This window comes from Canis aureus, chromosome 16 (assembly GCF_053574225.1).
Source record: "Canis aureus isolate CA01 chromosome 16, VMU_Caureus_v.1.0, whole genome shotgun sequence".
Classification (NCBI taxonomy): Eukaryota; Metazoa; Chordata; class Mammalia; order Carnivora; family Canidae; genus Canis; species Canis aureus.
In genome coordinates this window covers 22,785,888-22,811,495 of record NC_135626.1, presented here as the reverse complement: position 1 = coordinate 22,811,495, position 25,608 = coordinate 22,785,888, and the positions used below count along the sequence as shown (strand labels likewise).

The following is a 25,608-nucleotide window of genomic DNA, read 5'->3' as shown; positions in this document are numbered from 1 at the left end:
TCCTGCTGTGTCAGTGGCTGGGCACCTGGTGAATTGTGCCTTGTTCATTTTAGCCAGTGAGGATTTACAGGGCGTTTACATTGCCATGAGAAGTTCTCCTGAACTGCACTCTGCTCCACTAAATTGCACATGGGAGAAGATGGATCGGTTTTGTCCTCAGAGGTGGGCTTATGTTAAAGACCCCTCTTGGTTCCAGATTTGGGGTTGGCATATCCTCTCCAGGAGCCCTTTAGCTCCCAGAGGAGCAGCTCACATAACCTCCCCCTTCTTTATAAAGGCCCCAGTTTTCTGATACTGGTTCCCTCCCTTCAAACCAGGGCCCACACCCTACCAGAAGAGAACACAGAGAATTAATTTCTAAAATTCATTTTGTTTTCTTTCAAATGAGGCTTCATTCCTGGCAAAAAAGGGCCAAGCTGAATACAAGTTCTGCCAAATAGAAGCGTTTCTGAGGGCAATCTTTTAAGTACAACTTTAAAAGGAGCCTGCAAGGAAATGGGCAGGTAGGTGGCTCTGTGGACGAAGCTTCAACAGCCCAGCTTCACTCCGGCCTTTCCAGCTAGGAGAATTACAGGGGGGAGAGGGAGCAAGGGCAGGGTAACTGCAAGATATTTATAGGGGAGGGAAAAAAAAGCTTCCTTTTAAAAGAAAACAAAAAGACAACCAAACCAGCACCCAGATCTGAAAGATCTATGTAAACCAGCAGGAGAAACGGACTTCACTGGTGGCACCCACAGCACCTAAGTCCTGGTCAGGAAGAGACCAAGCACGGTTGGTGGGTTCTGGAAGATGCACTGCTTGAAGAAAGGCCATCCCACCTTGTCCTTGCCATTGGCGCCTGCCTGCCCCAGCCTGCCCCAGCCAGAGCGCAGCCCTGCAGTGTGGTAGGGAAGTGTGTGGCTGACGGCCAGGGAGGGCTGCAGTCCTAGCAGGGAGCTACCAGCCTTCGTTTCCGGATACACGCCCAAATCCACTCCGGGGAGACCTGCTGAGCCTCAGGGTTCTTGTCCCCGCTACCCAGCACATGTGTGGCTGATGCCATGTCAAATTCCTGCACCAGGTCCCCATCGAATGCCACAAAGTAGCGTCTGAGACGGCTGAAGTCTGGCGTAGAGGGTGGCAGGTAGAGCCGCACGCCAGTGAAGATGTCCAGCAGCACCTGCAAACGCACAGGGGTCAGGGTGTGTCCCCACCCAGAGGAGTGCAGGCCAGAGAGGAAGGTCTGAGGGCAGAACAAGAGCCAGAGCTGGAGGGAGCCTAGTCGTCAGGACGCGACCGCAGAGAATTTACTGGAGAATAGGACCAGGCAGCAAAACCCCAGTCCCTTACCACTACAGAGGACACATGCCCCTCCCTGTCTAGAGGAAGAGTAGGAAGAGCAGGGCCCACACTGGGGCCCGGGAGAAGGGAAATGTATGTCCAAGCTCCGTCCTGTGGGTCAGACCAGTGGCTCTTTGGCTCAGTAATGCTATGCTGGCTGGCAGAGCAGTCCACTGGTGCACAAGAAGCTAGGCTTGGGGGTGTCAGGAGCCCAGCTCTGCTGGGCATGGGTTCAGGGGCTTCAGGCAGGGAAATGATGGGAAAGGTTCCACACTTCTGCTGGGGACTGAGTTCAGGGCCCTGCCTGCCAAACTCTGATGCTTGCTTTCACTTGGGGAGTAGGGGAGGATCATGTGGCTCCATCGCACCGTAGAGAGATCAAACGTTTGCCTATGTGCCCTTTAGGCCAGCAGCTCCCCCAGGGCTGAGCCGCCTTCCTGGATTCAGTAGGTGCTCAGAAGTGGTTTTCAAACCAATGATGGACAAGGGAGCATGAAAGGAGAAAGGCTTTTAAGGTAGGAGGACAATCACCAAGCCAGTGCCCCCTGCCCGCTCTTTGTGGGCTCCTGCTTTGGCCCAAAGCACAAACTCACACTGCTGCACTCCACCTAGACTGGGCTTTCTCCCCTTTAATGTAAATTGTGAACGGGACCAGCAGCCTGGTGGGTCCCTGCAGCCTCTCAGCTAGCCTGGGCTGTTCTAGCTCCTGCCTGCTGACATAGTTCTTCCTCTCTGCTCCTTGGCCGGCCACCTCTGCAAGGCAACAAGAGGGCGGAGGGTGGAGCAGTGTCCTGCAGGCCCTGCCCAGGCCAGATGTGCAGCTGGAGCAGGCCAGGGGGGCTGGCCCTTAGCCCCCACCACACTTTCGCTCGGCTCTGAGTGCCCAAGTGGAGGAGGTTGGGATCACCAAGCCCTGGGCCAAACTGGTCCCCACCGCCTGCCCCACTGCCATACACCAGGATTCTTCTGCTCACCTTTGCTGGGCATGAAGCCTCATCGGGAGCCTTCCGCTTCTGCCCCACTTTCACAGGGGAAGGTTTGGCTATCAACTTGTGGCCTGCAGGGGGAGAGCTCAGGATGAGGCTGGGGGGAGGGCCAGGATCTGGCTCTGCCAGGAATGTGGGTGAGCGGGGAAAGGGGAGGCTGTAAGCTAGTAAGCCCTGTAGCTCAAGGGTGGCTTATCGCTGGGTCCGAGGGGTCTCTCCTAGGGGCCTGTTACTCAGGTGCAGAGCAGATGGAAGGCACCTAGAGAACGGCTTCTGGCCGACAGCCAGACACACCGAGGGAAAGCACTCCATGTCTGCTTTTGGGATAGAGTGAATCACATGCTCTCAGAGCTGGAACGTGAGACCGGGTCCCCCTCCTTTGAGCTCTGCCTTCAAGGCACACTCACCACCCCAGCCCAGTCCCTTCTCTTACCGCCTCTGTCATTGGGGCTACTCGGCCTCCCTCCCACCTTCTTGGCCTTGCTAGCCCCAGCAGGCCCCGAGACACCCCCGTTCTCTCCGCCGCTGCTGCTGCCCCCTGTGGTGGAGCTTCCCTCCTCTCCAGCCGCCACAGCGAAGTCTGCCTTCTCCTTGGACAGCTGGTACAGTTCCTGGGGAGGCAACGGAGAATATCAGGTGTTCCTGGCCACTGGTTTCAGAGGTGTGTCTCAGTCGCATGTGGCTGAGGAACAAAAATGGGAGGGACACAAATGGCCGGGAAAAGCACCTGACTTTCTTGGTGCTTTTCTAAACTTGGGCCATTTCTTGGGTAATCCATGCAAGTCACTGTTCTCTGTCCCCACCCAGTTCTCAGCAACAGAGACTACAGCCGGGGGCCAAGTCCTGAGCAAAAGGCTGAGAGCAACACGGCTCTCTCTTGGGAGGTGCTGTGGCCCCCTGGCCCTGCGACAGGCAGGTCTCCCTCCTTGCCCTCCCTCTGGACAGGAACACACACACACAGTGTAAGCTGGCACCTTGAGCTGGGGAAGGTTAGTGGCAGATTTCCAGTCCTTATCGTCACGGATCCGGGTACAACGAGGGAATCGGATGGAGATCCCATCGGCCGTGTGAGCCTCAGACCTGGAGAACTCAGCCCCCGTGATTTCCCACACAGCAGCTTTCTGTTGGGAGTTGTCGCTGGTTAGGAAGGAAAACCTCTCCCAACCAGCTAGAAGCAATACAGACTAGCTGAAACCCAAAAAGCCCTGGCTAACGGGGAGATAGGTTCTAATCCCACTATTGCTGCTGCTATATGACCAGAGGGAAGCTCCAGCTCTCCCCTGGGGCCCCAGCTTCTCTGTCAGCGCCTGGAAGGAACTGGGCCAGGTCACTTCTAGAGCAAACCGTTTCTGTGTGTCTAGTCTCATCTTCCCTCTACTAAGGATGATTCCTCACTGTTGACTGGCCCGTCCCTGGGCTGAACAGTCCAGAACCCCTCAGAGGCTGGACCGTCAGGTTGAGATGGTATTTCTGTGGCATTAAAGAATCTGCAAGTTCGTTCTGTGGGCTGGAGGGCCTCAGGTCACTGGGCTGGTACCTTTGGGTCTGGGACTATGAAGTCAGGATAGTAGATCTTGTTGATTTTCAGCCAGTTGGGTATTTTGCTGGGATCCTGGAAGAGAAAAGATGCTATCCTGGGCCATTCCCAAACCAAACCAAACCTAAACTTAACCCTCCCTGATCACGGGCTTGTGTGAAGAGGTGACTTCACAAAAAGCTGCCCCTCACCCCATGGGATCCTCCCTGCCCAGAGAGGGTGTGGCCTGGGGGCATGCAGGCCAGTCTCCACAAGGTGGGCCCTCCAAGCCTCTGAAGGCCTAGTACTTCTCCCACGGCCAAGCAGGAGCTCTCCTCTCTGTGGACACAGGTGAACAATCCCTGTTGTCCCCCAAGCACAGCCAGTCTCAAGGATGAGGTCCAGTCCAGAGGCTTGGGCCAAGCAGCCTCCTTCCTTACCTTGCTGATCTTTACCATGTCCAGTTCCTTCTGCAGGCGGGCAAGGGTCGCATCATCATGGCCTCCTGAACACTTGGTGACCGTGCACCACTTCTGGCTACTTGGGTCATAGCAGCCCATGAGGAAGATGGACATCATGCCACCTGGGAGGGGGGATGAATTAAGCTGTGGATGGAGGGGCCACTGCTGCCAGCCCCATGTGCCCAGTGAGGGGCAGCCTGCCGGAGGGGAAAGGCCTGGGCCCTGCCATCAGAGCGCTGAGCTCACCTCCTGGATCTACCTCCTACCAGCTGGAGGAGTCTGACCTTTACGAGCCCATTTTCCTTTTCAGTAAATTGGGGATAATCACATACAACTTGTAAGGCTCTGGTAAGGAGTGAAAAAAAAAAAACTGAACAGCGTCTGACACACAGTTGATTCCTCAAGCCCCAGCTTCCTTGCCATTTAGATTTGGGGATTTTCCCTGAGGAGAAAGTGGCCAGGCCCCAGGAACTAGCGGACTGTGAACTTTTTGTGCCAGCCAGCATGGGGTATTCTTGCTGACCTCTGTCCACCCGGGTCTGTCGCGCTCAGGGGTCCCTGCCTGTGGTGACATGAGGGTTGGGGCCCTCAATCGCAGAACAGTGGGAGTCCTGCCCGGACGTGCTGGCAGATGGAGCCAGTGAGAAGGCCAGCTACACTTTGAGTGGTGCCTTTCAAAGAGGCCATCCTGACCTTTGCTCCCTTGCCCATAGAAGGCCCCAAGGACCACCAGGTCCGCCATATCAGCCATGGCCCCCTCATTCAAATAGTCTTTCTTCACTTTCAGCCAGTGCCGCTTTCCAGGCTCATAGGTACCCTGAGGGAAGAAGAGTAGGACAGAGACCAAATTAGAATGGAAACTCCGGGGGGGGGGGGGGGGATTTTTCCTCTTCATTCTACCTGTTGGCTCTACCACAGTGCCCAGTTCACCCTGGGCAGGGGCCTGTTAGCTCCTGGGCCTGGGAAACACAAGTCCATCCTCTAGGTCCAGAACAGAGCTACTGGAGGCCCTGGCAAGGCCCCCCTGTGGCACCCAGCCCTGGCCACCTCAGACCGCCACCGCCCTCTGCTGGCTGGGGCTGGGGAGGCTGGGGGGAGAGCAAGCAGAGGGCAGAGCGCTCACCTTCACGTCCTTCAGCACCAGCCCTTCCAGCCCCTCTCGGATGACCCGGTTTATCATGTCGACCAAGTCTGAAGCTTTCTGAGGGCAACAGAGAGAAGCTGAGGTTGCTGTCAGAACAGAGGGCGCCGTGGCGGGGAGGTGGAGGTGGTTCCCTTTTGTACACTAGTCAAGTGTCCACTGCAAACACCCCGACTTGAGCAGGTCGAACAAAGGTCTTGCAAAGCAGGGGTCCTCCCAACCAGAACCCGGGTGCAGCTTTGAGACACAGGGAGCCCAGCTAGGTAGGATGTTTTAGGCCCCACCATCCTACGTGGAGACTGGGAGATAACCTAACACAGTGGCAGCCCCCAAAAGAAAAGGACTTCTTGTCCCAGCCACATCTTGACCAAGAGGCTCTGCCCTGCTTTCAAACCACTAGGCTGATATGTGGGGCGGGGACTTTGCTTACAGTGACTTGCTTCATTTCTGAGAACATGATCCGGTTGGGAATTTCCACCATGTTGTCATGAAGAAACTTCCGGCGCTCAGAGAGAGGCCTAAGGGGGATGAGAGAGCTGAGGTCAGGTCGGGACTCTCCACTCCCATTAGGAGTGCTGAGGAGAGAAGGCACAAGGACCACAGGCTGCTTCGTGACGGGCTTACCATCACGAAGGCTCAAAGCCCCCCACGCCTAACAGTTCTGTCTCTCGGGGCCTACAGGGCTCCCTCATGACAGAACCGACAGCCATGAGCTGCAGTATGGAGCCACTTCATCCTTGCGCTTCCTAGTCTGTCATGGGCCATGGGAGAACTGGCCTCTAGCCTAGACAGTCTGGTCCCACATGACAAATGACTCCCTCTCTCATTTTTCACCCATGCAGCCCCCCGCCCCCAGGCTGGCTGGTCCTCAGGACCAACCAGTCTCTCCCACTTCCCACCCGCCATGCTCAGTGACGGGGCAGTGCAGGAGGGTGGGGGCAGGGACACTTGGCTACCTGAGCAAGGGGCCATACTGGTTTCTTGGGCCCAAGAATCTGATGCAGCGGAGTCAAGACCACTAGTTCTCTGTCAGATGGCCCCACCTACAGTCAGTCCCTCTAGTCTCCAGCGTCCTGGTGGCCTCTTCCAAAAGCAAAACCTGAGCTGAAAAGCACCCGCCTTATGCTCCCATGGGTGGTGTTTGTGGAGAAATAAACTGAAATCCTATAGCATTCATAGTCTTTTTCTTAACAGCCCACTTTGCCGTAGCAGAGAAACTTCTGTGGGGATCTGGGTTTCCTCTCTGACTTCAGCTCTGAGAGATATCTAGTCAGCAAACTGGGTCTCACAAGTGGGGAGCTGAGTGTGTGGCAAGTGTGTGACCTCTTGGCTCCTCCCCAACCCCCCCAACAAAGAGCCAAGTGTGTGACCTCTTGGCTCCCTTCCCCCAACCCCCCTTCCCCTCCCTCCTGTCTAATCTGAACCCCCACCTCCCAACTCAGGAACCAAAACCAGATCTCTCACCTATCCATCAAACTGACATCATTGAAGTAGATACAATCAAAAACAAAAAGGCAGACATTAGCATCCTGGAAGGCAGCTTTCTGTAAGGGAAAATGAGGTAGTAAGTACGAGAGCCAAAAATAAGAGGGCGTGAAGCAGTGGGGAGGACCAGTCCACTTCTGGAGAACCTCTGAAGCACTGGACAGTAAAGCCCTGTATGTGTTCTGAAGCCCCTGGGCCACAAGGGCACTTAGCAGATGGTTCTAAACAGAAACCGACCCAATTCTAAGTTCCTAATACTAGTTTCTTTTATGTAAAAAACAACACACCTAAACTTGGTGCTAAATTCGGAAACAGTTCAGAAACAAAGATAAGCCCAACCCTGAGTGAGGAACAGAGTCCCCCTCTGTCCAGACCAAGAGCGCACACAAATACTTGTACAGGTGCGCATACCTGCCCATTCCTGCACACCCGGCCCTGAGCCAGTACCTTGTGCACTCCAAGAGTCCCAAAGGGCAGCGGTTTGCCTGTCTTCGTGTCGATCAGGAGCACCTCGGAGTCCAAGATCATGCTGTGGCCCCCAGGGAAAGCCTGGGGGATGTAGTCCTTAAAGTGGGCCACCTAGGGGGACAGAAGAGTGACTTACTTGAGGGAAGAATGGGCAGCAGTGATCTAAAGCCAGGCCAGAACGCAAGAGCCAGGCCCCAGAAGGAACACAGAACACCAACACGTGGAAGCCAAACTCAGGTCCAGAACAGACCTAGGCCTTACCCACCACTGAGACGACAGTTCGAGAGAGTGTTCGAGACCCAGGAAGAGGTCGGCCTGGGCTGAGCCACTCTGGGCCATGATGGAAAGTTTGGAGGAAAAAGGAAGAAACAGGGAGTTGGGTATGTGGAGGAGGAGGTAGGGGCAGACACCTGTGGAAGGGAGGCAGCAGTTCAAGCAGCAGGCACCTGTGGGGAGAACAGGTGAGTTATGACAAGATGGATGGAAAGGAGGCAATGAACCCTCTTAGGAGCAACAAGGAAACAGAAGGGTCTTCTCCAGGGTGGGAGCTTGGGACCCGCAGCCATCTTCAGAACAGTACGAAAGGACGTTTGCAATCAGAGTTTTTCCTGATACAGGCAGATCCCTAGTCTCTGAGAGTTCCAGACAGGGAGTAGTCCCACTGTGACGGAGGGTGGCCCCTGCCACATGATACCAGCAGTGAGGTCCGGAGAGCACACTTGCTACCTATGGGGCTTGGAGTGGGGAGAGAGGAGGCCTGTATAACTGTCCCCCAAGCACAGGAGAGACAAGGGACAACTGGTAAGAGAGAGTCAGGAAAGGTCTAGAACTCTGAAAGCTGGGCCCAAACCTCTTCCAGGTAGCAGAGGTGCCCACTGAGCAGCAACCCAGGAGAGTTCCTGGACAAGGTTACTGGGCCCCACCAAGCCGGTGAGTCTGCACTAATCTCCCTGGGGAGGCCAATGCTTAGCCCTCCTCTGCATATCTGAAATGAATGGCCCAATGCCCGGTGCTCCAGCAGGGAGGCAGGGGTGAGGGAAGCACGCGAGCCACCCAACACATCTCCTCCACCCCCAGGGCTCTGAAAAATGGAGTCTGTCCTGGGAGAGAAGGCACAGCAAGCACAGAGAGTCCCCTCTACTCAAAGGCTACTGGGGCCAGATATCCCAGCAGCTTTTCCCTGAGGAGTGCCCCAAAGCTCACAGAAACCCTGGCTGCTGAGGACTCAGGGGCAAGGTTCTTAAAGCCCCTTAATAAAGGACAGGAGTCTGTGCTCTCAGATGTCCCCACTGGATTGTGTTTACATCACAATGTAAGCTTCTGGCGGGGGAGGAGGGCAAGTACTTTTGTCCATTTTTTTTTACTGCTGTACATCCACTATCAAGAATAGCACCTAGCGCAGACTAAGCACTCAGTAAAGGCTTATCAAATTCATGAAGGACAGCCCAATAGCTTCTTTGTCCCTAACCTGTAATTTCACTCGTGGAGCACACAGGACATGGAAACGCAGAAGACAAGCACTGCAAGTCACTTGCCAGGTGAGCTCATGGTCCCAGCATCAATGTGGGCAAGGGGAATGTCACCGTCCCCTGGGGCTCTGTGCTAATCCAAGTGTGGGATCTTCGGGTGTCCCCACTGAGCAGCCCTTCATTGCAAGACTCCAAAAATACATACATTCATTCAACAAATACAAAAGAAACTCTACTGCGTACCAGAGCTGAAAGGACTACAGAACCACAGCCTCGAGGTTCTTAGGGGAAGGGAGGGAGATGGTCCCAGCAGAGGAAGGGACCTGTACCTTGTGAGGCAGCACAGGCTTAAGGCTGCGGCTGAAGTAGCTGAAGTGATCCCCGTTCTTATGCACCTGGACTCGTTCCCCATCGTACTTGATCTCGGAAAACATGCCGTTAGGACACTTCTTCATCGCATGCTCGATGGACTTGCAGGCCTCGGCCTTGGGAGGGGGAAGGGGAAAGAAAAGCCTGGAGACTTATAGGTGTTCTTCACTGGGGGCTGCTTGGGCATGACAGCCCCAGAGTCCAGGTCCCAAGGCCTGCTGACCACAGGATACCCTCCAGGCAGACTGCTCAAGAGCTGGGGGAAATGTACAAGGCTAGGCAGTGCTTATTTGGACTATAAGCATCACTGCAGCTGAAACAGGAGCTGGGCTTTTGGGGACTACAAATAAATAAAATTCCACTGAAACAGTATTTCATTTTTTTTTTCTCAGTAATTCAGGATCTTGCAGGGCCTTGGCTTCCTATTAAACACAGCAGTAGGGATGCCTGGGTGGCTCAGTGGTTGAGTGTCTGCCTTTGGCTCAGGGTCCTGGGATCGAATCCCACATCGGGCTCCCTAAGAGGAGCCAGCTTCTCCCTCTGCCTGTGTCTCTGCCTCTGTCTCTCATGAATAAATAAATAAAATCTTAAAAAAAAATCCCCCAAAACAGCAGTGACCTCAGCACAGGAGATATGTAGAGGGGAAGATAAAGAGAGGTAGGCGACAGAGAGGCTGGCATGGTAGCAGTGGTCAGAGAGCCCCAGGACAGGCCACAAGAGTGCCTCTGCACATACCAGTGCCATCCAGACTCAACCTAACCACTACCATCCTGGGGGTGTCTGTATGTGTCAGATCATCTTATGTGATAGACACAGTTTTCATTTTATGGATGAGAAAACCAGTTTGAAGAGCATTAGAAGTCCTCACTTCAAGTTATACAGCAAGTGAGGGGCAGGAATGATGCTAGGCCCAACTCCAAAGCCTGTGTAGTTTATCACGAAACTATCTAACCTATACACTCTTTGAATAAATGGCAGGTTGTACAACAGACTCCAAGAAGAATTCGTATGAAAGTCAGAAAGATCACTACTGTGATCTGAGTCCTGTCCCTGGGATACAGAGCTCACTACTTTGGTGCTGGCCGTGCCACATTCCGGGAGAGAGAAAACACTTCCCCATCCCAAACACAGAACCCTAACCAAAGGCTGTAGTCTATATTGTAGACTACATGTCACAAGACAGGCTCATGAAAGGCACTGCACCCCAATGGAGCAACCCCAAGGCTCTCACTAGGCATGGCATTTGGGGAGGGTCCCACTGCCCAGAAAAACCAATGTAGATAGGAAATCCTACTTCTCATGAAATGAGCAGAGGCTCAAGATGATCTTGAGCAGATGCTCAACCACTGAGCCACCCAGGGCTCCCATGTTATACCAATTCAGACCTGGTCTTCATTCCTTAGGCTTGTTTCCAGAAGAAAGAGGTCAAGTCACTGTGTCACAGGAAGCCTGGCTCTGCCACTATAACTGTCAGAGCTACTCTGGGGTAGGTCACAGAACTTTAGGAGTTAATGTATCCACCTATCTTTAGGAAAGATGACTGAAAAAGGATTCTAACTAGATGCTTCAGATGGTTTCATACATAATTCACGCAAGGAAATGAAAAACCAAGAAAGGCTAGGTAATTCATTCCAGATTCTACAGCTTGCTGGCGGCAGAGCTGGGCCTCAAGTTCAGACATTTCTACCAGACCACAGTCTTCTCCTTCACCTTTATACACCCATTGAGATATACCCTTTTGCATCTCCATTGTGCCTGACCCAAACTCCTCCGACATTCATACCCTCCCAGATCTCACAGGGAAGGTTAGAACATCTGGACAAAGTAGGGCCAGAGCAGCATCCTTACCAGCATGGGCTGCACTGGCGTCATCAAGGAAGCCTGGACACTCAGAGCTCGTCTCTGGCCTGGCTCCTTCTCCACCTCCTGCTCGTTGCGGAGGACCCGCTCGACCACATCCTGCAGGTTGCGTGAGGCTTTGAAGGCTTCATAGGCATTGGGGTCAAGGGCATCTAACCTGCCGGGGCAGACAGGAGCAAAAAAAAAAAAACAAAAACCATTGCCTTTGACCTTATTGCTTTAGCTAGCTAGCAGTCAGTTCTTGCAGAGAGGAAGGATTCCAATATAGGGAGAAAGCTTACGTTCTACTGTTTAAAGCCTTCTGCAGGATAAAATGTTCTTGGAAAACTCAATGATTTTGAGATCCTGGGTCAACATGGATACTGCCTTAAGCAAAGAGGGAGCTAGAGTGGGCAAGTAACTCATACTCTATTTATTGAACATTTCTATGCTTTCAATTCTAATAACTATGTGAGAAGGGTATTCTGACATTTCATATAAGAAAATGGAGACTGAGCTAGGTCAAGTGATGGGCCCCGAAGGAAGGAGTAAGGTGGAACTAGGACTTGAATCCAGATCAGGACTTAAAACTCCTGACACCAGCTGGCAACACAGGAAGCCAGCAGCTAAGGCTGTCAGAGGGATTGGTACTTACACGTGTTTTGCACCCGAGTTCATCTTCAGATCGTGTTTGATCAATCTGATGATGCACTTAAGGTCATTGGCTGTACACCTAGGGGGAAGGCACATTCCACTTGGTCTTTGGAGAGCTCTGGACCCCTAAACCTTCCTTTCCTGGTGATTCTATCACCCCAAGCCCATCCTCACTGGGCAGCTCTCCCACCTGGAGGCGATGTCCTGCAGGGCCTGTTGCTGCTCATCCTCCTTGGTGAGCTTGGAGAGCTGAAGGAGGAATTTGTCCACCTCCTGGATGGTAAGAAGGCTCTTGGCAGCTGGGGGGAAAGATCTGCTCTGCTCAAAGAAGACTCTGATTGTCTCTGACACGTCGCCCTGTCTCCAAAAACCAAAATTGTTGCAACCCCAGAATGGCCAAGTGTTTCCCCCAAGCCTTCAGGACTAACAGTGAACATCACTCATGTCCCCAACTCACACATATTAATCTCACTTCTTGGACAATCTATCCCACCCACAGTTTCTGAAAGAGCACCTCTACCCACCACAAGATCTGGCCACCTGCCTTGGCCGAGAGGTGATATAAGGACTAATCCAGGACTGAGCCAATTTGATTCTTGTTAGAATTTTTTTTAAGCTTTTTAAAAAATTTTTATTTATTTACTAATGAGAGATACAGAGAGAGAGGCAGAGACACAGGCAGAGAGAGAAGCAGGCTCCATGCAGGGAGCCTGACGTGGGACTTGATCCCGGGTCTCCAGGATCACGCCCTGGGCCAAAGGCAGGCACCAAACCAATGAGCCACCCAGGTGTCCCTGATTCCTGTTAGAATTTGAACTAAGCGGGGGGCACCTGCATGGCTCAGTCAGTTAAGTGTCTGACTCTTGATTTTGGCTCAAGTCATGATCTCAGGATTGTGAGATTGAGCCCTCTTGGGCTCATGTGCTGGGTGTGGAACCTGCTTAAGATTCTCTCTCCCTCTGCCCCTCCCCTACTGCCCTCCTCTCTCTCTCGAAAAATATTAAAAAAAATAATGAATTTGAACTAAGAAACAAATATGGTCATCAGATAAGGGGGGGTGGCTTGGATAAAACCTTCCATGATGCCAAAACTGGAGTCACGAATAAACAAAGCTGAATGTTATACCAAGTTTTTTTTTTTTTTTTTTAATTTTGAAAAGATTTTATTTTTTATTCATGAGAGACACACAGTGAGATGCAGAGACACAGGCAGAGGGAGAAGCAGGCTCCATGCAGGGAGCCTGATGCGGTATTCGATCCCGGGACCCTGAGACCCCAGGACCATGTCCTGGGCCAAAGGCAGATACTCAACCACTGAGCCACCCAGGGCTCCCATGTTATACCAAGTTACACTGAAAAAAGCAAAAAAAAAAAAAAAAAAGTAGGGTCCTGAACAGGAACCCAAGGAGAGACCATGGGAGATCTCAAATCCTGTCCCTCGAAATCTAGGCCCCTTGGGGCTCTGTGGCAGTATGACTGCAATCCTCAGAATCTTGTGAAACTAACGGCTGTAGCCTCACATTGAGCTCTCATAAAGGAAGCTTGCTCAAATGGGTTTCAGTTTCCTGAAACAGTATGTGCCCCAACCAGAAAAAAGAGGCTGCAGGTGCCTGGCTTGGCAGAGCCCCACCTGGAACGCTGCCCACCCTCCCTTTCCTCTGACCTGCTCTAGGTCCCGTGCCATATCATCTGGGTTGCAGTTAAAAATGCGGCTGAAAAGCTTCACAATCTGCTTATCATTCAAGTTGTAAACACTCTTAATAACACCCGGCAGCAGCAGCTTCACTGTTAGGTACACGTCACCGTGGAAACCATCTGGAGACAGAAGAATCGAAGCCTTCTTGAGAAATGGAGCTTAAACAAATACATACATAAACTCAAGGACTGAAAGAGAGGTCTACATTGCTGTCTGCGCTACCACGATACAAGATACCCTGCGTGTTTTGTTACAGTAGTAGAGACCACAGCATCTGGTGGCTGGTGGCTCACGTGGCTACCTCCCCTGGATGAACTCCCAGAGGGCATGGCTACACTTTCAGTTCAGTGTCGCCAGCGATGAGCACATTACAGATGCTCAATGATGATTTGTTAGATGAATAAAAGAACTGGAAGACTACTCCAGCTGTGCATGTGGGTCACAAAAACCTGATCAAACATGCAGGGTAGTGAACTTTCCTCTTGGTCAAATGCAATACATTCTCCTGGCCTCCAGGGGATCAAATAAAGGCAGAAGAAGAACGATACCAATATGCTCTGAGCAGAACTGGCTGTATTCTTTGTGGGGCCCAATAAGAAGTAAAAGGCAAGAGTTCTCTGTTCAAAATTATTATGAATTTCAAGGGGTGCCTGGCTGGTTCAGTCAGTAGAGCATACAACTCTTGATCTTGAGGTTGTAAGTTTGAGCCCCAAGTTGGGTATAGACATTACTTAAAAATAAAAAATCTTAAGAGAGAAAGAGAGAGACTTTAAAGGCAGTATTAACAGAGGATTAAACCACGCATGGGGCCCTGTGCAAAGGTATGGTTCACATGCCCATGAAACCAGCCATGGCTCTAAGCTCTTCAGAGGAAAACCCATCCAGTTCTAGATCCCACCTCCTGCTGAACCTTTCCGAAGAAAGTCCTGGATGATCTGGGTCTTCGTGTTGTAGCTAGGATTCTCAGCCACCATGGCACACAGCTTCCGAAACTCACGTAGCAGACAATCCTTGTGCTTGGGATCACATCTGCTTGAGGACAAACTTGCCTTAGGGGTAGGGCTTGAGCGGGCTTCCCCAGAGTTGTTGGGCTTGGCTGTTGGAGAAAGAAACATCAGGGATGATTCATTTGCCTTGCTGAGAAGGAAGAAAGGGAAACTAATAACTCTGCTGGCGCTCCAAATGGAGCTCCACTTCATTGCCCCAAATCACCCTATGGGGTGGATACCATGACACCCATCTTACAGGTAATGAAACAGGCTCACACTTGCGCAGAGGCTCAGCTGCTGTGCGTTTCTTTATAGAAGTGCCGCATAGAACAAGTAGCCTTTGTGCAGAGGGTGGGCCTTAGAGCAATGGTAAAGCTGACCGAAAAAGTGCAGAAGAGAATGGAAGAGAAACCAAGGGACAGGTTCGTCAGTGGTAAACTGTCACTATCGTAGACTTGGGGCTGGAAGAAGCCTTAAAGATGACCTGGTTCAATCTCTTCTTACTGCTGAGAAGCCCAAGACCCGAGAGAAGGCATCCCAAGGCTTTTGGTGCTCTCTCCCACTCACCACTTCTTAGTGCCAAAATAAAAGGGGGTCAATGAGTAAGACTTTCCTCCAGACACCCCAAAATACTGTACAACTCCTGAGTGATTCTCTCTTACCTCCTTTACAAAGCACATTTCATTCTGCAAGCTTGCAGCAGAGCCATTAGCAAGCAGGCTGCTGATGTAAGCTTCCTCTTGCCTGGGGTCTGTAAATTATAAATCCATCCTCATCTCTGACCTAGGGTCTAAAGATGATTTTAGGGAACAAAATCTCCAAAGTGTTGGTGCTTGGCAGATTGTAAGACTTTAGAACACCCCATTTCTCTCAGCTCCTCCCAAATTTCCCTCCCTAGGACCTGGGCCCTTCCAGGAACATGCTGTCCTTATTGCCACCGGGACTCTTCTGTATTTCTGGTTTTGGCCTACCACCAAAGAAAAAACAAACCTCAGGGTTACTGATTTTGCCATCTTTTCTCCAGTAGTTCTCATGCAAATACTGTAGGGTAAAGGAGGCAGGTGTTACCATTCCCCCTTCACAGATGAGGCCACAGAGGCTCCGAGGTAAAGCAACTTGCTCCCCTGAGCAAGCTGTCCCATGGCAGCCCTGGGACCAAGACCCAGGTCTCCCAACGTCAAGTCTACGTTTCTTTCACTTGCTTAAAGCTCCTTCCCCGAACAACTTCTGAGTTCATGTGTTCCGCTCTACTTTCTTTACCTGAGTTGGTCACAAGAATGTCTCCCAATAAGAGGCAACAAGGTGCAAGGTAAAAGAGCACAGGTGTTGGGAGTTAAAGAGACCTCAACATCAATACTAACTCCATAATGAACTGGACATCAGCTCTCTCACTCATAAAATGGGGCTCGCGAAAGTACTTCCTAAGGTTAACTGAAGAACAAACAAGTAACTACAGAGGTAAAAGTCCCGAACCCAATGCTCCCTATTATGTAAGGCCATGCAGGACATTGACCATACTTTCATCTCTGCTTTGGGCAAGTTTAGGGATGCAATTTCTCAAAATTCCTTCATTACTAAAACACAAGGAAGTATAGGGTAGGTTATAATCATTTCCATCTGACCCAGGTGACTACTTCAAGGGGAAAAAGTCTTGAAAACACATCTTTTTTGTTGCACTAAAGATTAAAGTATACAAAGAAATGCTATACCAGGGGAATGTTGAAAATTAGCCATTACCTGCCTCTTTGCTCAGACGGAAGCAAATTATGAATGAGGATAGATAGCACAGAATTTTCACTCTTGGCCAGAATCCCAAATAGGATTCCAAATTAAAAGGACCATAACAGCTAAAGTAGCTCAAATCTCTCACCTGAAAAACCAGAAAATTTCCGGGGATTGGTATTGGTGACAAATGAGGCACCTTTCACTGGAGAGGTCACCTGGCCAGTGGCTGTCAGCTTAGCCTGGACGACAGCTTTCTTCTTTGGTGTTCCTGTTGCCTTAGAAGACAGATCTGTAGGACCCCCAAAAGAGGGAAAATGTTTCAGTGAAAGATCCCTGAGAAAAACTTCCCAAGAATTTAACAACTGCTCTTACAGCCTTCCCAGATGAGTTATTACCGTGACATCACTCCAAGGTTGGCTGCGGACTGCTGACCTTTTTGAGTGGAGTCAGTGGGTGAGAGTCCTGGGGCGAGGAGCTCTTTACTTCTATTAGTAATTTATATTTTCATTGGCACTCTCCACCTCTTAACCCATATAGAATGACCTCCGGATTTGGGAAAAATCAGAACACATCTCCACAGATAAAACCTGGGGTCCTCAGCTCCATGGAATTAGCCCCAATTTATAGATGAATAAGAAAGTACAATGAAGATGGAGAACAGCAAGTATTAGGATGGCCCATGCAGGGAAAGTCCCTGTTGCTGAGTCTTCTGAGCTGTGTGAGTTTGATTCTACCTTGTTTTTCGATTAATCAAGAAGTAACACAGGCTGAGGCAGATGGCCAAGTCAGAGCAGGGCAGGGCAGGGCAGGATGGGGAGCTTGAGAAAAAAGTATACTCAAAGTAGCTTTCTCTCCTGGACATCTTCTCTCAAAGAACAGTGATAGATAGTTGCCCATTTTTATTTTTTTGCCCATTTTTAGGGCCACTGCCAGAGTCCTCCAAAGTGACCTTCTAGAACTATACTTAATTGAAGATACAAAAATTACTTTAAAGATGAGCACATGGAAGGTCATAAATGACTAACTGGATTTGGAAGTATCAGTATAAGATTTCTAAAAATACGCACACGTGAATCTGTACATATGAATGCATACATATATATATATAACTGTGTATGTGTAAGCATGTGTTTTGTGTGTAAACATGCATATATTTTCTATTTCTGCCTGCTGAAAGGTCTTAAAAGCAAAGACACCTGGGATGCCTGGGTGGCTCAGAGGTTGAGCATCTGCCTACAACTCAGGTTGTGATCCTGGGGTCCTGGGATTGAGCCCCATATCGGGCTCCCCGCAGGGAGCCTGCTTCTCCCTCTGCCTATGTGTCTGCCTCTCTCTGTCTCTCATGAATGAATAAATAAAAACTCAAAAAAAAAAAAAAAAAAAAAAAGAAAGGCATAAACACCTCATGGCAACAAGGAAAGAGCATCTAGATTTTGGTCTCTAAAGCCATTCCCCACTAATTGGAACCAGGATTCTTTAGACAAATGGCTGATTCCAGAGTGGTGGTAGGTAGGATACATACAAGGTAAGCCTAAGAAGGGTGCCTGGCTGGCTCAGTCGGTGGAGCATGCAACTCTTGATCTCAAGAGTTGTGAGTTTGAGACACACACTGGGTTGTAGAGCTTACTTAAAAACAAAATCTTAAAATAATAATAATGTAAGCCTAAGCACATGCTGCAATGCTAGAAAGTAAGGAAGTCCTTAAAAACATTAAAACAAGGAAAAAAAAGAGGCAGCATCCAGGACACAGAAACCAGAGCAAAGGGGCTTCCCCAAGTGGCCAAATATAGGACAGTCAAGTATAGAATTATAAAATACAGTAAATTAAAAATCACCAGGAAAAAGTAATCTGTAAGTCCACAGGATAAAATCAAAAGATAAGAGGGGGTGATGGTAGGTACTCTATTCTTCAAAAATATCAATGTCAAAAAAAAAAAAAAAAAATCAATGTCATAAAAGAAAGATTATGGAAATGTTCCGGATTAAAGGAAGCCACAGAGACAACAAAATGCAATACCTGAATCTTAGAGTGGGATTCTACTGTGGAGGGAGAAAAAGCTAGAAGCTATACAAGATAACATTTGACCAATGGACAAAACTGGAATACAAATGGTGCATTACAGTACTACATAAAGGATCAATTTACTGGAGTTGATTGCTGTATTATGGTCATGTGAGAGAATACTCCCTTTTTTTTTTTAAGTTTTTATTTATTTATTCATGAGAGACACACACAGAGAGAAAGAGAGAGAGAGAGAGAGAGAGGCAGAGACACAGGCAGAGGGAGAAGCAGGCTCCATGCAGGGAGCCCGATGTGGGACTCGATCCCGGGACTTGAGGATCACGCCCCGGGCTGAAGGCAAACGCTCAACCACTGAGCCATCCAGGGATCCCGAATACTCCCATTTTTAAGATACACACACTGAAGTATTGAAAGGCAAAGGCCATAAAATGGTTCAGGAAGAAAAGTCAAGCTGTGATCAGGTGGAAAGAACAACAGTGCACATAAGAACACAACTGATAACGCTTAGAGAACAAAATGTTAACAACAGGTGTGTCAGGGGAGAAGGAATATGTACTTTCTTTTTTCTTTTTTTATTCTCACAACTCTTCTGTAAATTTGAAATTCCAAAAAAAAAAAAAAAAAGTGGGAAGGAAGAAAAAAATGGGACTCTCCTCTCCTCTTTTTTTCCCCTCACCCACCTGCAATGTGCTGGCTTATCTGTTCCTTCTCATTATCTTCCAGCTCTTCCCAGCCTTCCAGCTCTGTGAGGTCCTCAATTTTTTTTGTGGTGGCCCGGGCCCGCTCCAATTTCTCAAACATGCATTTAACGTGATACCACTCTTTCATATCACCCCCGGACTCTGAGAAGGGATTGGGCACCACTTTGCCAATCCGGCATACACCTTTCACAATCTTTTCTTTGCATTTTTTGCAGCCAGCCGTGCCACGCTTGGCATAGTCCACACAGAACCGTTGCTCAGCCATCTCACAGGGCCCACTGCAGAGTCCCACATGCGACCCTGGCACAAAAACAAGGCAGGTGGCACGTGGTCTTAGACTGCCTTCCTGGAATGACAGAACAGGCTTTCTTCTCTGGAGGAGGCAGGACCCATGAAGCAGACCTCTTTCTGACCAATGGCTGAACTGTCTTATGTCAGGCCAGTGATGTGGCTCTCGGAACAGGCACAATTCTTTTCGCCTGAGTGCGCGGAAGGTTGGTGGGAAGAGGATCTTGAAAGCCAAAGTCATACAGCTGTGTGAGAGGCAGAAAAAGTGAGATATAAATGAGGAGCCAGGCTTCCACTTTTTCCTAAGCCCAAAGCCTTAATACATCCCATGCTGACCAACCAAACATTTCCCAAAGTATTAAAGATTTATTGCCTATAAGATGAAGAAGAGTTCCAGGACAGGAAAATTCAGTTTGCAGAAGGGTGTTCAAATACTTAACGCACGCATGTCCATCTAACAAATCACAACCAAGAGAATCAAATCCAAATAACATGAAAGCTTTTCTCAGGCCATCAGCAATACCAGATACTTATAGTGGATGATGACTCTTACGTATTACAGGATCCTGAAGTTTCTTTTTAGTCATCATCAAAGCAAAACAAAAAAAAATTACATAATGCTCATGAAGTTTTTTTTTTTTTTTTAAGATTTATTTATTTATTCATCCATTCTGAGAGAGAGAGGCAGAGACACAGGCAGAGGGAGAAGCAGGCTCCATGCAGGGAGCCCGACGTGGGACTCGATCCCAGGTCTCCAGGATCACGCCCCGGGCCAAAGGCGGAACCAAACCGCTGAGCCACCGGGGCTGCCCTCATGAAGTTTTTAATGTGAAGTATAACATACAGGCCATTCTCAGAAAATAAAATGAGGTCACCCTATAGACTTGTGATGTAATCAGATGACCTATTTTGAGAGGCAATTAAATGGAGCCTAGAACCAGCCTGCCTGGGTTCCTATCTTCGCTCCTTAGCTGTGTGACCTCTCCCAATTCCCTGCAGCGCTAGGGCGCGGACAACAAGACTCCCCAGCTTGTCCTTCCCAGCGCGGGAGCTCTTACCCCGCTCAGCAAAGCGGAGGCTCCCTCCCGCTGTGCGCTCAGCCTGCTCTGCTCGGAGCGCGGTGTAGGAGGCAGGAGGCAGGGGAACCCATAAATCACCCCAAACGGAAGCGGGGGTTACGCTCACATGGTGTCCTCCCGCCTTTCTAGATTCCTATGTTCTAAAGCATCTCGTTGTTCTCATTTTAAATACGCTGGGAATCCTGTGCAGCCCGCGCAGGCTTCGCGGTGAGACCGTGAGACCGCGGCGGGTCTGCGAGGACCAGCAGGCTTGAGGTCCCGCAGCGCAGCAGAAGGGGCCCCCGGCGCTCAGCACCCCCGGGCCTCCACCCGGTGCTCGGGAGGCCCCGGGCCCCGCCCCGCCCCGCCCCGCGCCGGCCCCGCCGCCCCGCGCCCGCCCCGCAGCCCCGCATCCCCGCGCCTCCTGCGGGGGCCCCGTTCCCGCGGGGGCCTCCCGACGCCCCGGGGCGTGTGCAGGGCGCGCCGGCCAGCGCGGCCCGGAGGCGGTGCGGGCGCGGGGGCACCGGAAGCCTCCCGCCCGCCCCGCCGCGCACCGGCCTCGGCGCAGCCGCCGTGCAGACCTGGCCCGGCCCTGGGAGCCCTCCCACCCGCGGAGCCGCGGGGTCCCGGGGAGCCGCGGGCCAGCCCCCGCGGGCTCCCGGGGGGCCGCCACGTCACGGAGGGTGTGCCCCGGGGCTCGGCGGGCGGGGGAGGAGCCGAGGGGGCCGGCTCCGGCCCGCCGCCCGGCCCCGCCGCGCCCGCCCCTCACCTGCCTTCCCGGCTCCGGCGCACCCCGCAGGCCTCGGACCCGGCGCCCCGGGCCGCGCGCCGCCACGACGGTTGGAGCGCCTGTCTCTTTAAATCCGGGTCCTCGAGCCGGCCGCAGCGCGCAGGCGCAGAGGGCGGAGCCCGCGCCGCTCCAGGCGTCCCCGCCCCCCGCCTGCCACGTGGGCGGCGGTCAGGTGAGGCTCCGGGCGCGGCGCGGCGGCGGCGGCGGCGGCGGCGGCGCGGGAGGCAGCTGGGGGCGCTGCGGGCTCGGCCCGGCCCGGCCCGAGCGGAGTCCTTAGAGAGAACGGTCCAGGGAGCGCGTCGTGATGAGGCTGGGGCAGGCGGGGGCCTCCTCCTTCCACCTGTTTCCCTGTGTTCGGCCGTGTGTCCCGCACGGTACACCGGTGAAAAGAGGCGCCAGGTATATAGACAGAGACCTAGAGTGTGGAGCAGTGATGGCGAGAGGAAATACCTTGTATTGCTTAAGTGCACTTACTGCCCTTCACCTCAGGTCAGTTTTTGGGGGGATCAGGATGGCTGTTTTTACCAAGGACTAGCCGGCTCAGAACCTGAGTGACTTGGGGGCGGGGTGGGGGCGGGGTGGGGGCAGGAACTGCGCGCCGCCGGGCGTCGTTGGAGGGTTAAGCCACAGTCGGATTCTGCAGAGAATTCTATGCTATGCGAAAAAGAGCTCGGCTTTTGTAACGTAGGGGATGGAGAGCCACCAAGGGCCTCGTGGAATCATCCTAACTACTTTTGAGGCTGGGAAGGGGAGAGACTGAGGCAAGGGAAGACATTAGAAGGTTCTTGGTACTTGCCGAGACAGCGTATATACAAAGTTGGAGCATACGGCGAAGGTTAGCGGGGCCCCTGTGCAAGGATGCCCCACACATTCGTGAAGAGTTCCATACTGTTCAGGAAGATTCTTTAAAAATTGTATCTATATGAGATGGTGTATGCTAAGTAAACTTCCTGTGGCAATCGTTTCCTGGTATATGCAAGTCAAACCCTTATGCTGTGTAGGCCTTGAACTTCCGTGGTGATGTTGAGTGCTGTCATTGCTACCCACATGTGGCTCCCGACCTCTTGAAATGTGGCTAGTCCAAATCGAGATGAACTGTAAGTTGTAAAATGCACACTGATTTCAAAGACGGGTTGCCAAGCAAAAAAAAAAAAAAAAAAACCTGTAAGACAACTCATCAATGATATATATGTTAAAAAAAATATATATGTATTCGTGTTGATTCACATGTTAAAGTATTATTTTAGATATGTTGGGCTGAATAAAAATATATTAAAATTAATTTCAACTGTTTTTACTCTTTTGGAAATGTGGTGGTGCCCAGAAAATGTAAAACTGCGTCCTCAGCTCATATTGATACGTACATCGGAAAGCACTGCCCTGGACTTCAAATGTTTGTGGAGGGTGACATCTGTGCCTTGAGACGCGTAAGGCATCTCTTTCTCCTCAATGTCTAGGGTAATACTAGACACTTAGTAGGCACTCAGCAAATATTTATAAATAAACCCCTGAGTGACTGGAATGAAAGTGATCAGCTCCCTAGAAGGATGTTTATTACATTGTATCTTTGACAGTGTTTGATGTTAATGTGCAATAAGACTCAGGCTTTTAATGTTTGTTTTGCTTGATGACAGCTCCAAGGAACCCCCAAATCTCTTTGATTCACCCGCACTCCCCAGTCCCCCACCTCTCAGTGTAAAATGGAACTAGGTGTGAATGCTGGCAGTTGCATTTCCTCAGAGAAGGAGAATGAAGTAATGTGTGGTGGGCACTGATTTAGGTTTGAATTCTCTTCCACTACTGGCTGTTGTAACCTTTGTCTATTTTCTTAACTTCTCTGGGCTTCAGTTTTCATGGTGAACTGGGGATAAAAATACCTTCTAGGATTGTGTGTGACAGTTAAATGATATGACTGATACTAACTTGCAAACTGCTTGGCTGGCACTTGGAGGTATTTCAGCAAATGTTCATTCCCTTCTACTCCCCATCCTGGATACATTCATACCCCTGCAGAGTTGAATCAATCACGCAATTATTTTTTATTTTAAGATTTTATTTATTTATTTGACAGAGAGGGAAAGAGATCACAAGCATGGGGAGCAGCAGGAGAGGGAGAATCAGCTCTCAGCTGAGCAGGAGTCCCAATGCAGGGCTCCATCCTAGGACCCTGGGATCATGACCTGAGCCGAAGGCAGACCCTTAACCGACTGAGCCACTCAGGCACCCCTCAATCAGGCAATTATTGAATGCCTACTCTCTGTGAGGCACTATTCCAGGAAGTGGAATACAGTAATGAAACAGACACAAATATCTCCTCAAGGGGATCCCTGGGTGGCTCAGCGGTTTAGCACCTGCCTTGGACCCAGGGCATGATCCTGGGTTCCCAGGATCGAGTCCCACATCAGGCTCCCTGCATGGAGCCTGTTTCTCCCTCTGCCTGTGTCTCTGCCTCTCTCTCTTTCTCTGTGCCTCTCATGAATAAATAAATAAAATCTTTAAAAAAACAAAAACAAATCTCTCCTCAAGGAGCTCAGAGGTTAGTGTGGGAGATAGATAATAAACCGTAAATAAAATGCATAGTATGTGCACTGATGATGAGTGCTGTGGAGAAAAAAATGCAGAGGAGGAGGATAGGAGGTGCCAGGCAGGGTGGAGGTGGGGGGGTTGCGTTTTTAAACACAGTGTTCAGGAAGGTCTCTGCCACGAAATGACAATGGAGTAAAGACAACAGAATGAGAGCTGCGTGGTGTTCTAGGGTACGGGGAACCGCAAGTAAGGGCCGAGGCCAGGCTAAGTCATGTAATGAGATCAGCAAGGAGATGGCTGTGCTTACAGCAGCAGGAGTTAAGGTTGAGAAGAACTGGAGCCCAGGTCAGCAGGGGATCTGGAGACAGACCCTAGAGCGCCTTGTAAACACATTAGAGTTGTTGCCATTTGTGGCAGGTAAATAGGAAGCTGGTGGATTGTATGGAGCAGAGAAGTAACACTATCTGACTTCAGTTTTAACAGGATTGCCATCAGTCTGGCTGCTGTGTAGAGAAACTGGGAGGCAGTCAGTTGGCTACTGTAAAAATATAGAGGAAAATGAGGACAGCTTGGGTGGTAAACAGTGAAAGAGTAAGTATTCATGTAAATATTTGTAAGTGCATTTTTCGAGGGCATGCTTTAATTGAAGTCTTTTTTTTTTTTTTTTTTTAAGATTTTATTTATTTTAGAGAGAGAGCAAGCGTATGAGCAGGGGAAGTGCAGAGGGAGAGAGTCCCAGGCAGTCTCCGTGCTGAGCCCGGAGCCTGTCACAGGTCCTAATCACAGGACCCTTGAGATCCGGACTTGAGCCACAATTAGGAGTCGGACACTTACTTCCTCAAGTGGATGACAAAACTACCTAACTTGTCATTCTAAGCATAAAGCCCTCAGAACAGAGCTGGGCATACAGCAATTTCATGATTCAAGCCAACAATGACCTTGGTGGCAAATGCACAGGATACCCACTACCTGCCTATTCCTAGTTACTCGAAGTCCTATGATTAAGTCCTCCTCTCAGACCTTGATGCTACCTAATCCTCCAGGGCACTGATTCTGCTGTGAGCTCTCAGAGCTTCTGCCACCCGCTGTAAGACTGTAGCATCCCTGACTTCCAATTTAAGCTCCTGAGGATTGTTAAGAAGAAGAAAAAAAAAAAAACAGAGGGAAATGGGTAGATTCTGTTCATTTTTCATGCTGCTCATCACTGTGAAAGCTTGGCAGCCACAGGCAGGAATAGGGAAAAGGCTTCACACCTTCCTGGAGACGGTGTGGGGCACTCGTGAGGCTAGTTTGCACTCAGTGGATTCCCTTTTTAATAAGCTCTGGTCTATGAATCACATAAATCTCAGCACTGAGAGCCAATTTTACGGTTTGGTTTGCTTAATAGTCACACAATTAAAATAAGTTGTAAAAAACGGTGATGGTGTTTGCCAGGATAAATATTTAAAAGGGAACAGCTGTAGGAAGATGTAATATTTCAAATCAGCTCATGGCTCTTTATTTTCAATAAAGGCGATGCATGTAGGTTCCTAAGCAGTGGAATTTCTTGGCCTCTCCTTGGATATCTTTGTGCTGCAGCTGCCAGATTGAGAGAGGACAAAGAGGAGAGGTGTCAAGTGTACCTCTGGGAATAGCTGAACATCACCCAGAGGCAGGGGCAGGGCTTGGGACCCTCAACCCAGGGATTGAGCTCACAGATACCAAGTGAGGGAGACTCAAAGTTGCTACCATCTTCCCTAAGCTTCTGGGTTGTGTTTTCTAGTAATAAGTCCTGGTGGTCAGGTCTTTTAGGTGGCAAGTTAATAATTTTCAAAGGGAAAATTTATTTTACAAAGAGATGAGCCTATTTGGGAAGCAAATTTAAGTTCTGTCTCCTCCACTGGACTCTAGGCTGGCAGAGAGGTAGTATTGATGCCAGTTGGTTTTCCAGCTTTGGTATGGCAGCAGAGGTTGAAAACCAGGTTGAATGCTTCCTTCCTCTCTTGTACCTCACATGCCATTTCCTTTATGTCAGGAGAGCTCCTACCCTCTTCTCTCCTTCTCTGGGAGCTCCCTCCCCCCCCCCCCCCCCCCCGCTTTTTTTTTTTTTTTTAAGATTTTATTTG

The 25,608-nt window shown here is 50.4% G+C and overlaps 2 protein-coding genes, 1 long non-coding RNA gene and 1 other non-coding gene across 10 annotated transcripts in view; 3 read left to right on the top strand and 1 right to left on the bottom strand.

Annotated features, from left to right (window-relative positions):
* Nucleotides 1–10,206, top strand: part of RFFL (ring finger and FYVE like domain containing E3 ubiquitin protein ligase) — an 84,183-nt gene extending 73,977 nt beyond the window's left edge. Inside the window, exon 7 of the mRNA XM_077852203.1 lies at nucleotides 389–10,206. Coding sequence (XP_077708329.1) covers nucleotides 389–420 — 32 coding nt within the window. The 3' untranslated portion in view covers nucleotides 421–10,206. The remainder of the gene's footprint in view (nucleotides 1–388) is intronic.
* Nucleotides 351–21,114, bottom strand: LIG3 (DNA ligase 3). 7 transcript variants are annotated; one of them, XM_077852187.1, is made up of 20 exons: nucleotides 20,957–21,114; nucleotides 18,821–19,374; nucleotides 16,263–16,406; nucleotides 14,302–14,499; nucleotides 13,371–13,522; nucleotides 11,899–12,065; nucleotides 11,710–11,787; nucleotides 11,064–11,232; nucleotides 9,176–9,331; nucleotides 7,357–7,488; nucleotides 6,889–6,968; nucleotides 5,855–5,942; nucleotides 5,407–5,484; nucleotides 4,977–5,100; nucleotides 4,263–4,405; nucleotides 3,844–3,918; nucleotides 3,281–3,427; nucleotides 2,740–2,917; nucleotides 2,295–2,377; nucleotides 351–1,159 (listed from the first exon to the last, which is right to left on the bottom strand). In XM_077852187.1, exons 2-20 carry the CDS (start codon nucleotides 19,368–19,370, stop codon nucleotides 926–928), a joined length of 2,976 nt encoding a protein of 991 aa, XP_077708313.1. In that variant the 5' UTR covers nucleotides 19,371–19,374; nucleotides 20,957–21,114; the 3' UTR covers nucleotides 351–925. The 7 variants fall into 7 exon arrangements, with proteins under 7 accessions (XP_077708313.1, XP_077708316.1, XP_077708314.1 ...); XM_077852190.1 differs by having other exon boundaries at nucleotides 20,961–21,057; XM_077852188.1 differs by lacking the exon at nucleotides 20,957–21,114 and adding an exon at nucleotides 20,315–20,497.
* Nucleotides 21,115–21,177: 63 nt separating this feature from the next.
* On the top strand, nucleotides 21,178–22,259 carry LOC144286124 (uncharacterized). Its single transcript, XR_013354219.1, has 2 exons — nucleotides 21,178–21,466; nucleotides 21,979–22,259. It is a non-coding gene; the product is annotated as an uncharacterized LOC144286124 (long non-coding RNA).
* Nucleotides 21,766–21,870, top strand: LOC144287302 (U6 spliceosomal RNA). The gene has a single exon (XR_013355136.1). It is a non-coding gene; the product is annotated as a U6 spliceosomal RNA (small nuclear RNA).
* Nucleotides 22,260–25,608: the final 3,349 nt, after the last annotated feature.

Excerpts from the sequence above, each read along its gene's own strand:
- LIG3 (XM_077852187.1), bottom strand. The coding sequence starts at position 19,370 with ATGACTTTGGCTTTCAAGATCCTCTTCCCACCAACCTTCCGCGCACTC. Across the intron at positions 5,943-6,888 it reads GATGTCAGTTTGATGGATAG|GCCTCTCTCTGAGCGCCGGA; the intron begins GTGAGAGATCTG and ends CATCCCCCTTAG. Across the intron at positions 2,918-3,280 it reads CTAACCTTCCCCAGCTCAAG|GAACTGTACCAGCTGTCCAA; the intron begins GTGCCAGCTTAC and ends TTGCCTCCCCAG.